General features: G+C 50.1%; 1 protein-coding gene across 1 annotated transcript; it reads left to right on the top strand.

The window, feature by feature from the left end:
- Positions 1 to 430: 430 nt before the first annotated feature.
- On the top strand, positions 431 to 5,784 carry ZDHHC24 (zinc finger DHHC-type containing 24). The gene is made up of 3 exons (XM_032879563.1): positions 431 to 757; positions 2,028 to 2,305; positions 5,226 to 5,784. The coding sequence occupies exons 1-3, from the start codon at positions 477 to 479 to the stop codon at positions 5,519 to 5,521; spliced, it is 855 nt and encodes a 284-aa protein (XP_032735454.1). The 5' UTR covers positions 431 to 476; the 3' UTR covers positions 5,522 to 5,784.
- Positions 5,785 to 14,381: the final 8,597 nt, after the last annotated feature.

Here is a 14,381-nt window from a genome sequence, read left to right as displayed (position 1 = left end):
AGAAACACCGAGGCGCCGACCTGTTCGAATGTTTTCTGGGGTGATGAAGACACTCGAGCACGGGGAGGGGTTCCAGGCCAGCTGGATGAGCCGGTGCAGGGCTATTAATATCGGGGCGGCTGGGGGCTGAGGCGGAATGTGCTGAGCCTGGAAACCCCGACGGCACCGAGCCTGCAACTCAATCTTCCAAACGAGCCAGCGAGGCCAAAAGGCGGGGCTTCTGCGGGGGGGGCGGGGCTCAGTGGGTGGGCGTGGCCACAACGAGCAACCCCCCGCCCGCTCTAGCGCCAGGGGGATAAGCTTCTCCGAGACTCCTGCGGCCGTCCAATCACATGTCTGCATCTGCCGGCGCTCCCCGTGACGCTAAACTCCGTTCGGAGCTTCTATTGGTGTAGCAGGCGTCCGTCTGCCACTATCCCCGCCCCAATACGGAAGCGGCGGTGTACTCGGGATCCGACTGCGGGTGGGTCCAAGCCATGGGGCAGCCGTGGGCGGTGGGGACCGCGGAGGGGGCGCCCGCGCGGCTGCCTCTCGTGCTCACCGCGCTGTGGGCCGCGGCTGTGGGCCTGGAGCTGGCCTATGTACTGATTCTGGGTCCCGGGCCGCCCCCTCTGGGACCCCTGGCTCGGGCCTTGCAGCTAGTGCTGGCCGCCTTCCAGCTGCTCAACCTGCTGGGCAACGTGGGGCTCTTCCTGCGCTCGGACCCTAGCATTCGGGGCGTGATGCTGGCCGGCCGCGGTCTGGGCCAGGGCTGGGCGTGAGTGGGGCGCGGGAGCTGGGGGTTGGGGTGGGGGAAGCAGGAGCCTAGGACCAGAAGCTGTTAGAACCGCTCGTTAGCGCCAGAACACTCTTATAGTCTGGGATGGTAGATCCAGAAGAAATGTCATTCATTCACTTACAAATATTTAGTGAGCACCTACTATGTGCAAGGTGCTTTTCCGGCCACTGGAGGTCCAATAGAATAGATTACTGACCTCCTGGAGGTGATTCCAGTGGCGGGGTGGGGGGCAGGTCATAAGCTATAGGTATATAAATAAGGAAATTACGTAGAATGTTAGAAGATGGTATGGAAACAAAAAGTAGGGCAGGGTAGAGGGTGTCCGGGTTGCAGTTTTAAATAGGGTAGTCAAAGTAGGCATTTGACCAAAGACTTTAAGGACGTGGGGGAGTTAGCCATGTGGGAATCTGGGGGAGAGCATCCCAGGTAGAGGGAACAGACAGTGCAAAGAGCGAAGTAGTTATGTGCCTTGCATGTTCCAGTAACAGCAAGAAGGCCAGTATGGCTGGTGTGGAGTGAAAGGGAGGGGTGGAAGGGTAGAGATAGAAAGACCCTGTAGGATACTGAAGGTTTTGCGTTTCACTGCCAGTGAGATGGACAGCCATTGTAGGGTTTTGAGAAGAGGAGGAGGACACGACTTAGATTTCTTTTTTTAAGGTTTTATTTGACAGAGATCACAAGTAGGCAGAGAGGCAGGCAGAGAGAGAGGAAGGGAAGCAGGCTCCCAGCTGAGCAGGGAGCCCAATGCAGGGCTCGATCCCAGGACCCGGAGATCATGACCTGAGCCGAAAGCTGAGCCTTAACCCACTGAGCCACCCAGGCGCCCCCACGACTTAGATTTTTAAGATCAGCCTGTCTGCCGGGGTGAAACAATACCAGGAGGAACCGGAGCTGGGATCAATCAGGGAGAGAAGTTAAGAATCTGATGCGGTAATCCAGGGGAGAGTTCATGGTGACTTGGACCAATGTGGTGACCACGGAGGAAGTGAGAAGTTGGCTCCCGGATGTTGGAGGCCAGAGAAAGGCCTTAAGACTGGGCTGTCCGAGCTGCAAGAGCCCTGGCACTTCAGTGCTCGAGCTGGAAGGGCCCAGGAAGGGGTGTCCGGCCTGTGTTTATGGATGATGGGGTTGAGGCTGTTAGGGCAGTGGCTGTGCCTGTTTCCCCAGGGTGGGCTCCGAGGCTGAGAGGGCATGATGGGGCGCACTCCAAGCTGCTGGCAGAACTGACACTGTGGTTCCTTCTCTGCAGTTACTGCTACCAGTGCCAGAGCCAGGTGCCACCGCGCAGTGGGCATTGCTCCGCCTGCCGCGTCTGCGTCCTTCGTCGGGATCACCACTGCCGCCTGCTGGGCCGCTGCGTGGGATTCCGCAACTACCGGCCCTTCCTGTGCCTGTTGCTTCACGCAGCAGGCGTCCTGCTCCACGTCTCTGTGCTGCTGGGCCCGGCCCTGTCTGCCCTCCTGCGAGCCCACGCGCCCCTGCACACCGCCGCCCTCCTCCTCCTGCCCTGGCTCATGCTGCTCACAGGTGGGGACCTTGGGAGGTGCCCACAGAGGCAGAGGCTCTTGCAGTGGGTCATTCTGGTGGGGGAGGGGATTTCTGGCTGGTTCTCCTGGTTACATCCTGGGGACCCAGTTCCAATGTCATTTATGGGGGGTGAGGGCAGCCTTGGGATTTGACTGGTTATGCAGTACCGTAAAACACAGGGCCTTGACACAGGTACAGAGTTCTGGCTAGGAGAATCATGCAAGGATTCTAGGTGTTGGCAGAGAAGGAAGGACTGGTGGGAGTTGGGGGCGGTGTTGGGGTTGGGAGGGAGCATTCTCAGTGAGGGGAGCAGCCCGAACAAAGGCATGGAGGTTGGGCAGGGGCTAGCTTCAGACTGGATGGTGGAGACCATCCCTGAATGCTGGTATGAAGAGAGAGAGCCCTGACTTGCCTGGACACTGGGGAGCCAGTGAAAGTTATAGGCAGAGGGAAGCTCCAGTCTTTGGAAGTTGGGAGGTGAAGATAGGGATCAGGAGGCTGACTGAGAGGCCATGTTCTGCATGACGCAGTTAATCCTCCCTGATCACTCTGAACAGTGGCTGTGTCTCCTCATCCTCTCCTAGTCCGGCTCTGGCCCCTCCCTGCAGCCCGGAGGGGTTTGGGGAAGGCCTTGGGAGGCCCCGTGGGGCTGTCACTGTCTTGCTGTGACCACGCTGGCTCTCTGAGCAGCCCTCCTCTGCGTCCTCGACGACCCGCTGCTTCTGCGGAGACTCAGGCCCTCAGGCTATACTTCTCTGCACCCCACCTCTCTGTAGCCATTGCCTCCTCAAGCCCTGGGCCCTGTAGAAATCGCGGGTGGCTGGAAGTCTGGGCGGATGGCCCACTCAGTGCCCCAGTTGCTCAGCTTCTGGACTTTCTCTCCATTTGATCTCCTTCACCCACTCCCACATCCACCCTACACCTCAGAGGCCAAAGTGTGTCATGCCATGAGCCAGTCCCCCTCCCTCTCTGCTCCCCACCTCCTCTCCCAGCTGGCTCTTACTCTTACACTCTAGGACGCCTGCCCTGTGAGCTCCCGGCCCTCACCTTTCTGTCCGTCAACACCTTCCTTCTTCACTGCCCCCGCATCCAGCCTAGAACCCTCATTTCCACCATTCTCCTGCCAACATCTCATCCCTCTTGGCTCTGTCTCCCACGGTGCCTTTCTGTCTTCTGTCTGCTGCCACTGGGTGCTGAGAGCTGGTACTTTGTGGCCATTGGTCCCATGTCACATTCATGGCAGCTGACCCCAGCTGGCCCTCATTCGTACCTGGCCATGCTGGTTTCTCATAAGCTTGCTCCCCCTAATGACTGTGGCTCCAACCTTCCCACTTTCCTGTTCTCCAAGGCCCCACCTCCCTTGAAATCCGTCACAGAGAAAATGTCATTTGGTATGTCCTTTGTCCCATCCTCAGATCCGAAGCCAGGCTGACTGCCCCCAGCTTCTCCTGGTGTCTGGCCCTTTGTTCCTGCTTGGAAGCCTCACCGTGGCCTGCTTTTTCTCCTGCCGACCCAGTCCCCCTCCACTGGCTTTTCCCACTTGTACAAACCCTCTTGTCCCCACACATCCTTCTCCTCCCTAGCTCTTGCCTCTGGCTCCTCTCTTAGCAGCCATGCTTCTCGAAAGACTTCCCCGGACTCATAGGCTGCTTTTCCTCACCTCCCACTGACTCCTGTACCTGCTCCAAACTGGCTTTTGCCCCCCTCCCCCTCCTGAGAATGCCTCAGTCCCCACAAAGCCCAGAGGACCCTTTTGAGGTCTCTTTGGTTCACGAGACCTTTCTGCCGCATAAAACTGCTGTCCTCCCACTTCCTGGAAGGCTGTACCCCGGACATCTCCAGGAGCTCGTACTGTAGGGTTTTCTCCCTAAAGTTTTGGTTTCCCTCTCTTCTCTTGATTGGGTCCCAAAGGTCATGGTCTCCTGATGCTGAGGTCATGGAACTGCTCCCATCCCTCTCTACACTCTGACAGGTCTTGGAACCGCCTATGCCAACCACCTGCATGTCTGCATGTTGGGGTTGGGCTTCTCGCCGGAGCTTCCAGAACCATCCACATACTCTCAGGCCCCTCCCCATCCTGCTTTACGACCGTCAAACAGAATGATTTCTCCCCTCTTTGCCTAGCAAATATGTCCTCAGACACCACCCAAGATGTCACTTAATAAAAAAAGATGAAATCTACTTCCTTTAGCCTCTGAAGTCCGCTTGGCATTTACCCACATAGCCTCTCTTTTTTTAATGAAGCGGAATTCATATAACATGAAATTCGTCATTTTAACCCCTTCCTAGTATATTATTCAGTGGAATTTAGTACATTCACAATGTGGTGCAGCCATCACCACTGTCTAATTCCAGAACATTTTCATCAGTAGTCACTCCCCACTCCCCCTAAGTCCCCCAGCCCCTGTGTGTCTCTGTGGATTTGCCTGTTTGGGACATTTCACAGACGTGACATCGTTTATGTGCCCTTTGTGCCTGGCTTCTTTCACTGAGCAGAATGACAGCAGCCTGTAGGTCATTATTTCAGCAGCCTCGTAGTGCCCACTGCGGGCCGGAAGGTGCTCTTTCCCCTTGTAACACACATCCCATCCGTAATTAAGTGAGAAGCCATCTGTCTGTCTGTGAGCAAGACACAGGGGTCAGAGCTGGTGTCCGCGTTCCTCCTGATGTCTGCCACCATGTCTAGCACGTGGGAGGTGCTCACAGGTTTGTGACGAATGCAGGTCGGGTGTTGGGCAGGGGCTGCATCTACCCAGGTCGCCGCGTGGGCTGGCCAGGGAGGAGCCCCTCGGCGTTTGCTGAGCAGAGGAATGAGCCCTGCTTTGTGGCGGAGGGTAGGGAGTGGAAGAAGGGCAGGAGCGGGGCTTTGGGAGGGCTGGGCCCGCAGCTGCCCCCTGACCCTCTTGCTTTCTCCTTGCAGGCAGAGTGTCTCTGGCGCAGTTTGCCCTGGCCTTTGTGACCGACACGTGTGTGGCAGGTGCACTGTTGTGTGGGGCTGGGCTGCTCTTCCATGGGATGCTGCTTCTGCGGGGCCAGACCACGTGGGAGTGGGCTCGGGGCCAGCACTCTTATGACCTGGGCCCTTGCCACAACTTGCAGGCGGCTCTGGGGCCCCGCTGGGTCCTCGTCTGGCTCTGGCCCTTCCTGGCCTCCCCACTGCCTGGGGATGGGATCACCTTCCAGACTGCAGCAGATATGGGCCTCGTGGCTTCCTGATTCCAGGAAGAGTCAGAGGAGTTCAGGGAGAAGGTAGCAGGAGACGGGGACTTCTAACTCCTTTCGGGCCCAACTCCAGCCTCCAGTCCCATCCTTGGCCTTGCCCCTGCCCAGCTTGGACTCCGGTATCCAGGGCTTGAGTCCCGCAGCTCTGCCTCTGTTGGCCCCCTGAGTAGAGTGGATGGTTTGGTAAGGGGCTGCTTGGCCAGCCTAGTCACCCCTTTGCTGGGTTAATAAAGTGCCCACTTGGTTCTTGGACTCCCTCCATCTTTCTGGCTTTCTGGTCCCTCGCTATTGCCCGGGCTGCTCTTTCTGGTTTCCTCTGATTGCCACGCATGGGAACCACAGAATGCCTGACAGCTTAAGGGGCTAGGGCTCTGCCTCCTGTGGCTTTGGTGTGGTGGGTCTGGGGCAGCAGCAGACCAGGGTGGTGCATAGTGACCAGGGAACGAGAATCCAACATCCTCAGGTTCAGTGCTTTACGGCAAGAAGCATCTCCACGGGGCTGTGCCTCTCGGGCTAAACCGGTTCCGGGGGCAGCAGTTACGAGAGTTGATGTGGTAAGGTCGTGGGGCAGTGAATGGAGGAGTCAGGATTTGAACCCAGATCTTTGTGCTTTCTCCTTCACCCTTGCTGGGCTGAGGTAAGTGAGTAGCAAAATCGAGGCAGAGAAATCAGGTGGGATGTTCAGGCATCGGCAGGATCCTGCTCAGAAGGCGAAGCTCTTCCTCTCTGGGCCCTTCGGGAGCTCCCTGTTAAACGTTTTTATTTAAATATAGTGAACAGGGGCGCCTGGGTGGCTCAGTGGGTTAAGCCTCTGTCTTCAGCTCAGGTCATAATCTCAGGGCCCTGGGATCGAGCCCCGCATCGGGCTCTCTGCTCAGCAGGGAGCCTGCTTCCCCCTCTCTCTCTGCCTGCCTCTCTGCCTACTTCTGATCTGTCAAATAAATAAATAAAATCTTTAAAAATAAATAAATAAATAAATATAGTGAATAGACTTCCAGTTAAATGTGGCAGGTTTAAACATATGGGTTTACCTCTGTTTCCTTTTAAAATCTAAAATGACAGTAAAGACATAAAACATATATATCCACAAGGATAAAGAAACTAGAAGGGAAATGAGTAGACCAGAGAGCCTGATGACATTCTGAAAGATGGGAAGAGGAGGCTCATTTCCTCTCTTAGCAGAGAATTAGAAGTTAATTCCTAGAGGGAGGGGCCGAGAGGCAGTCAAACTGCGCCCCAGAGCCCTGGAGAGGCTCAGAAACTCCTGGTACCAAGAAGGCAGGGTTTGGGACTGATAGTAGGGACTGACCCAAAGTCTGTATGAGAAGCAGCTAGGTCGCCCCTCCCCACCCAGGGGCCCCTTGCAGCCAGGCAACTACCCCTCTGAGGTACAGGTGGGGGCCACCTGAAGAAGCTTGGGGTCTCAGGGGAGGGTGGGGGATGAGGGGCTGGACCAAAAATGGGGTTAAGTGAGAAAGTCTACAGATGCTCCCTTGGGTGGGGGAGATGTCATCCAGTGACACGGCAGGCTGTCGCCCAGGAACCCTCAGAGGCGCCCAACCTTCTGACAGGCCCTGTCCATACCCACAGAGCTTTGAGCTGCTAGGACTTCTTGGTTTCCCCAAATGGCATGTTCAATTGCTAGTTCTTAACAGTTAGGAATGTGGCATGCCTGGCACTTGGTGCTGCACAGAAGCACTGGCCGACTTCTTGTTTCCTCCTCTGCTTTCTATTGTTTTTATTAAGTAGTAAAGAGATGCAAGAAAATATTTATAAAATAAACTCCCTCCCTCCCCCCATTTAAGAAAGAGAGACCACTTCTTTTGAAGCCCCCGCTGTGCCCTTCCCTGGTGGAGAAAACACTGTGCTGTCTGAATCATTCCCCTGCTTTGCCTTGTAGTTGTATTACCTAGGTTTGTATTGGTTTTGCATATGTTTGAATTTCATGTAAATGGAACCATACCATGTTTATTCTTCTGTGACTTACCTTTTCACTCAATATTACGTTTCTGAGATTTATTCAGATGAACGTGTACAGCTGTAGGACATTCCTTCTCCTTGGTGTATAGTGAGCCACTGACTATACCACAATTAATTTTTCTACTTTGTCCACCTCTATTGTATGACTCCCTAAGTCTTGGTCCTTGCTCTTGGTCATTGCTCTTCCATATAAATTTTAGAATGCACTTGTCAAGTTCCAGCAATAAAAAAATCCCTTTGAGATTGTGAATGAAACCCAGCTGAATATATAGATCAGTTTGGGAAAGATCAACATCCATATGAAGTTGAAATTGCATTTTTCAGTTCATGAACATGGTATGTCCATTAAATGTTTTCAATAAAGTTATATACTTTTTCTCATAAAGATCATGCCTTATTTTGGTTAGATTTATTATTATTATTTTGAGAGACAGAGAGCATGAGTGTGGGGATGGAGGGGCAGAGGGAGAGGGAGAAGCAGGCTTCCCTCCAAGCAGGGAGCCTGATGCAGGGCTCCATCCCAGGACCCTGAGATCATGACCTGAGCCAAAGGCAGACACTTAACTGACTGAGCCACCCAGGCGCCCCACAGATGGATTTTTTAAAAATCTAGACAAGACTGTCTTCCAGTTAAAACATTTGGTCATTTATATTTATTGCAATTAATGTACTTTGGTACATTATTTCTACCACTTGAGTTTGTGCTTTCTATCTGTATCACCTTTTGTAGTTCTTAGTTTTTTACCCTTTTTATTTAAAGTTCCAGGGTGCCTGGGTGGCTCAGTTGGTTAAACCACTGCCTTTGGCTCAGGTCATGATCCTGGAGTCCCAGGATCAAATCCTGAATCAGCCTCCCTCCTCACAGGGAGTCTGCTTCTGGCTCTGACCCACCCCACCTTTGCTTCCTCACACACTCTCAAATAAATAAAATCTTAAAAAAAAAAAAATGTTCCATGTGATGGAGTCCGGAATTGTGCTCCTTTCTCAGCAGGGAGCCTGCTTCTCCCTCTACCTGCTGCTCCCTTTGCTGTGCTGACAAATAAAATCTTAAAAAAAAAAAAAAAGTTCCTTTTTGCTGGGTGCAGAATTCTAGGTTAATAGTTGTTTCCTCTCAATATGTTAAAAACACTATTTTGTCTTTTTGTCTTTTGGTTTCCATTGTCGCTGTTACGTCAGCTGTCATCTATTGTTTTTCCTTTGAAGATACTTTTGTCTCCAATGCTTTTAGGACTTTTTGTCTTTAGTATTTTGCAGTTAACTGTACACGAGTGTGGTTTCCTCTGTATTTACCCTCATGAAATTCCTTGGGTTTCCTAATTCTGTGAATTGATGTCTTTCATAAGTTCTAGAAGATTCTTAGTCACACCTTCACATATTTTCTCTGTCCCTACTGAAGCTCTGATGAAACCTTTCTACTCCATCCTCATATTATCTATGTTTGGAATTCTGGATAATTTCTACAGATCTACCTTCCAGTTAGGTCTTTCTTCGCCTGCAAGACCCATCTATTGAGGGTTTTGTTTTGTTTTGTTTTGTTTTGTTTAGTGGTTGTGCCCATTTCTTCATGAGTTTTACACATCAAATATTTTATTTTATTTTATTTTATTTTAAAGATTTTATTTATTTGACAGACAGAGATCACAAGCAGGCAGAGAGGCAGGCAGAGAGAGAAGAGGAAGCAAGCTCCCTGCTGAGCAGAGAGCCCGACGCGGGGCTCGATCCCAGGACCCTGAGATCACGACCCGAGCCAAAGGCAGAGGCCTCAACAGACTGAGCCACCCAGGCGCCCCATCAAATATTTTATTCTTGTTTCTAGTTTTGTTTGCTTCTTTTTCAGATTTGCTTGGTCATTTTTTATCTTCTCTTGCTCTCTACTTACATTTTAGTTTTTTTTTTTTTCTTTAAGTATATTGAAGACACACATCTTACATTGTTTGGTAATTCCAGTATTTTAAGCCTCTGAGGCCTGAGAACACGGGCTATTGTTCACGGTGGCTCCTCTTCACAATGTCTTATTTTCTTGCAATTTGTGGGTTTTGACTGTGAGTTCATATTTCTTGGCATTTTATCAAGGGGGATTGTTTTTGAGATTGGGTCAACAGTAAATTCCTCCAGAGGGGGAAATGTGTTTCTCAGTCACCTGATGACAAATCCTGCACCACTTTATTTATTTTTTAAAAGATTTTATTTATTTGACAGAGAGAGAGACAGTGAGAGAGGAAACACAAGCAGGGGGAGTGGGAGAGGAACCAGGCTTCGAGCTGAGCAGGAAGCCTAATGTGAGGCTCAATCCAGGACCTCAGGATCACGACCCGAGCTGAAGGCAGATGCTTAACAACTGAGCCACCCAGGCCCCCCTGCACCACTTTATACTAACTTTTCAGCTGTGGGTCTTTCGGACCACCCAGGTATTGTCAGTTTAGGTTGTAAACCTAGTCAGGCTGGCTTATGGGCAAAAAGTCTCAGAAGAGGTTTTTCTCCTGCTTCTACCTCTCATTGGACTTGGAGATAGGCATCTGATGAGATTTGATGATGATGATAGAAATCTGATGAGATTTCCAAGAACCAGCTTTTAGTTTTGTTGATTTTCTCTACTAATTTCCCATTTTCAATTTTATTGATTTCTGCTCTAATTATTTTTTCTTTTCTTTCCTCCTGCTTACTTTGGACTAATTTTGCTCTTATTTCCTAAGGTGGAAAGTTAAGTTATTGATCTTAGATCTTTCTTCTTTTTTAAAACATGCGTTCAGTGCTGTACATTTCCCTTTAAGCACTGCTTTTGCTGCGTTCCACAAATTTGGTAAGTTGTGTTTTCATTTTCATTCAGTTCAAAAGATCTTTAAATTTTTCTTGAGATTTCTTCTTTGATTCATGTGTTATATAGAAGTTTGTTGTTTCATTTCTAAGTATTTGGGGATTTTCCAGCTATCCTTCTCTTAGTGACTTCTGGTTTAATTACATCTTGACCTGAGAGCAATGTATTCTTTTGATTATTTTAAATTGGTTAAGGCATATTTTATGGGCCAGAATGTGGTCTGTTCTGGTTATTGTTCCATGTGAGCTTGAGAAAAAAAATGTGTATTCTGTTGTTATTGAAGTAACTCCCTAGAAGTCAGTTGTTGACTGATGGTTTGCTGGGCTCAACTATGTCTTTGAAGAGATTCTATAGATAAAGATTGAACAGAGAACAGAAAGAGTTGAAAATTAAAATAATGGGATCTTAAAAACAGTTCCAGAGAAGAGCAGAAAGATAAAAATCCCTCAGACAGAAAGACAATGTGAGAACAGAGAGAATTAAAATAGATGATCAATCCTGTTCTCTCTGGAATTAACCATTTATCAGGTGCTGGGTTTAATGAGAATTCCAGAGTGAACAGAGACAATGGGAAGAAATCATCAAGAAAACAAGTTTGTAGAAGTGAGGGATATACATCTCCACCCTACAGCACAACAAATAATGACACACAGTAAGGCACATCCTGACATTTCAGAACCTCAGAGAAAGAGAAGGTCAGGAGTAAAAATGGTATGAAACTTCTCAATAGCATTACCAGAAATCTGAACACAAGGGAATAACTGCCTTAAAAATGATTTTTTAAAAAGATTTTTATTTGTTTATTTATTTGACAGAGATCACAAGTAGGCAGAGAGGCAGGCAGAGAGAGAGGGGGGTAGGCAGGCTCCCTGCTGAGCACAGAGCCTGATGCGGGGCTTGATTCCAGGATCCTGAGATCATGACCTGAGCCGAAGGCAGAGGCTTTAACCCACTGAGCCACCCAGGCACCCCCAAAATGATTTTCTTGTGTGAAATTATTTTCAACTTCTAATTTTATGACCTGCTATCACACATGGATGAATGGAATAAAGATTTTTTTAGACCATGTTTTAAAAATGTTAAGTCTAGACTTTTTAGAGAGTCTCTAAAAAGTCTTTAAAAAGTCTAAGACTTTTTAGAGAAGGTACTTGTGGATATGCTTCACCAAACGAGGGGTAAAAGAACTATGAAAGATGAAGACACGGGGCCTGGGAACCAGAGGATCTAGTCAGGGGAAATGCTCTGCAGCAGTTTTAGGGAGCAAGCAGTTCTCACTGAGGCAGGGGATGAAGGAAAGTGTCCAGAAAAAAAGAACTGTTAGACTGGATGGGGGGAGAATGAACAATTGGTATATACAGAAAAGGAAGCAAAGGAAAGAAAAAAAAAAAGGCAATTGTTAACTCCATGAAAAATTCAAAAGTAATTTAATTATATCCCAATTTTTGACTCTACATTGAATAACTTTCACATAGTAATATAAATAGCAATTTAAACAGTGAGTATTAATTTACCTAAAAATTGGGGCAAGAAGGGAGCAAAGTCCTGTCACAAGGGAGCTAAAGGCTCATCTGTTAGAAGAGAGCCAACAGTGTCTAGAATGAGAAATCAAGCAAGAGTAGTATAAGCAAATATATATATATATTTTTTTTAATTTTTCATTTTTTTCTTAGAACAAGAGCAGGGGGCAGAGTAGGAATAGAGGGAGAGAGAGAATCTTTTTTTTTTTTTTTTAAGGATTTTATTAGCGAGAGAGTGAGTGAAAGAGCTCAAGCAGGGGGAGGAACAAAGGGAGAGGGAGAAGCAGACTCCCTGATGAGCAGGCAGCCCGATGTAGGGCTTGATCCCAGGACTCTGGAATCATGACCCAAGCTGAAGGCAGATGCTTAACCAACTGACCCACCCAGGCGCCTGGGAGAGAAAGAATCCTAAGCAGACTTCTTGCTCAGTGTGGAGCCCAACACAGGGCTCGATGTCCTGACCCTGAGATCATGGCCTGAGTCAAAAATCAAGAGCTGGATGCTTAACCAACTGTGCCACCCAGGTGCCCTGAAGCATATTTTTAAAAGATTTTATTTATTTATTTGATAGAGATCACAAGTAGGCAGAGAGGCAGGCAGAGACAGAGAGAGGGGGAAGCAGGCTCTCTGCTGAGCAGAGAGCCCGATGTGGGGCTCGATCCCAGGACCCAGGGATCATGACCTGAGCCAAAGGCAGAGGCTTTAACCCACTGAGCCACCCAGGCGCCCCACTGAAGCATATTTTTAAAAAATAAATAGCTAATGGGGCGCCTGGCTGGCTCAGTCAGTGGAGCACGTGACTCCTGATCTTGGGGTTGTGAATTCAAGCCTCATGTTGAGCTCAGAGAAATCACTAAAAAAAATAATAGCTAAGAGAACTGAAAATGACTGTAGCAAGGGAGCAGTTGTGGGTAATGGGCAGAGGCTATTTTCTTGTAAACTAACTCCATAATTCTAAGTAGGTACGTTTTTAGAAAAATACTTTTTACAAAGATACCAACCCTCGTCATCCCCAATGTCGACAGCCTCCTGAAGCTCTGACTAATGAGGGCCCTGGGTGGCACGCACCGCCTTGGTTTCCTGTTGCTCCACTTGTCCACAGGGACACAGTTCACACAGGTACGTCGTATCACATCACACAGACTCTCAAGAGGCGCTGGGCTTTGGAAGTTTCTCCACTTTCCTCATCATGAAAGAGCTACGAACAGAATCCAGATCAGACTTTCTGTTCCAAGTTCACAATCATCCCTTGATTGGGCTAGAAGAGAGTCTACAGTCACGTCGCCCAGCACACAAACCCTGCGAAGAGCTAGCCCCGTCCCAGGGATGAGGGGCTCATTTCCTTCTAGAGCAGGTCTTTCCAACTCTGCTAAGCTCTCTCAGGAAGTTCTTCAGGTTAAGTTGAAATCCCTCCGTCTGACAGTGACACTCCCTGTGTTTCTCTCTCCATTTCCGGGTAAACCTCCTGCTTGCTCCAACTGTGCCCCACTTGACTCCATCTAGAGACCCTTCACCGTTCTGATCCAACTGATCTATGTCTGCGAGCGGCCAGACTGTGCACAGAGGAGGGGGATGGGCTCTCTCTTTGGTCCAGACCTCATGCTTTCTCTTAAGTAGGCGCCACACCCAGCACGGATCCCAACGCAGGGATTGAACTCCCCACCCTGAGATCAAGAGTACGATGCTCAACTGACTGAGCCACCCACGCACCGCCCCCTCCCCCCACTTGCTTCTCTTAACCCGGCCCCAGAATGCATTCCTTGGAAGGGTTAGGGGGTGGGCTGTGAGCTGTGGATGCCAATCCCTCACTGGTGTCCTGGACACGGAGGCCACTGCCTGGGCACAGCAGTTAGGTTGGGTCCCTTGGTATCAAGGGCCAGAGCTCTACAGTTATCCTGTCAAATATCTCCTTTCTGCAGTTGACTCATTTCCTCTAGAGGGGCTGCCCAACTCCCAGGATGCCAGGGCTGAATCTGCTCAAACTGCCTCCTTCTGCATGTGGGGAAAGCAGCCCGGAAGGGGTTGGTTCCTTCCCACACGCCTGAGATACCTACCACATGGGAGGCTGCTCCTGGTCAGAGAGAGGAAGATCCAGGTCCTCAAGGGGCAGGGTCCTGGCTCACAAGTGGCTTGGGGTGGCCCTGGTAGCACCAGCCTTGCAGAGGGCTGAGAGGTGGGCCAGGCAGACCGGCCAGGGCTCCAGGAGGTCCCGAGGGCCAGGACTGTGGGTCTCTGGTCCTTGTCTAAACATGTGCCTTCCCTCAGGGTTAAGCCGCACTCAGCGCCTCCGGCCCATGCCCTTCCCAGCTTGTTCTCTCACCCGACAGCACTGCCCAGTGAACTTCCCACTAACATGACTGATCTGGGCTCCCGGGCACAGAAGAATCATCTGGGCTTCTGCCTCCCGTGCACCTCCCCAGGACCCCAGAAACGCCCGTGCACCCCAGCCCCACCTCTGCTCTAACTGAGCCTTCTTCTCCTGGGATGCCCTTTCTGGGCACAAACATCCAAATCAGGACAGCAGCTGTGTGGGCTCCAGAAG

Source organism: Lontra canadensis, unplaced genomic scaffold (genome assembly GCF_010015895.1).
Source record: "Lontra canadensis isolate GAN:19392208 unplaced genomic scaffold, GSC_riverotter_1.0 scaffold66, whole genome shotgun sequence".
In the NCBI taxonomy this organism is placed as follows: Eukaryota; Metazoa; Chordata; class Mammalia; order Carnivora; family Mustelidae; genus Lontra; species Lontra canadensis.
The sequence above is the reverse complement of the archived record's forward strand: the minus strand, read 5'-3'. Positions and strand labels throughout refer to the sequence as shown.

Coding starts and splice junctions, on each gene's coding strand:
- ZDHHC24 (XM_032879563.1), top strand. CDS start 477: ATGGGGCAGCCGTGGGCGGTGGGGACCGCGGAGGGGGCGCCCGCGCGG. Junction 758..2,027: donor GGTCTGGGCCAGGGCTGGGC/GTGAGTGGGGCG, acceptor CCTTCTCTGCAG/TTACTGCTACCAGTGCCAGA. Junction 2,306..5,225: donor CTGGCTCATGCTGCTCACAG/GTGGGGACCTTG, acceptor TTCTCCTTGCAG/GCAGAGTGTCTCTGGCGCAG.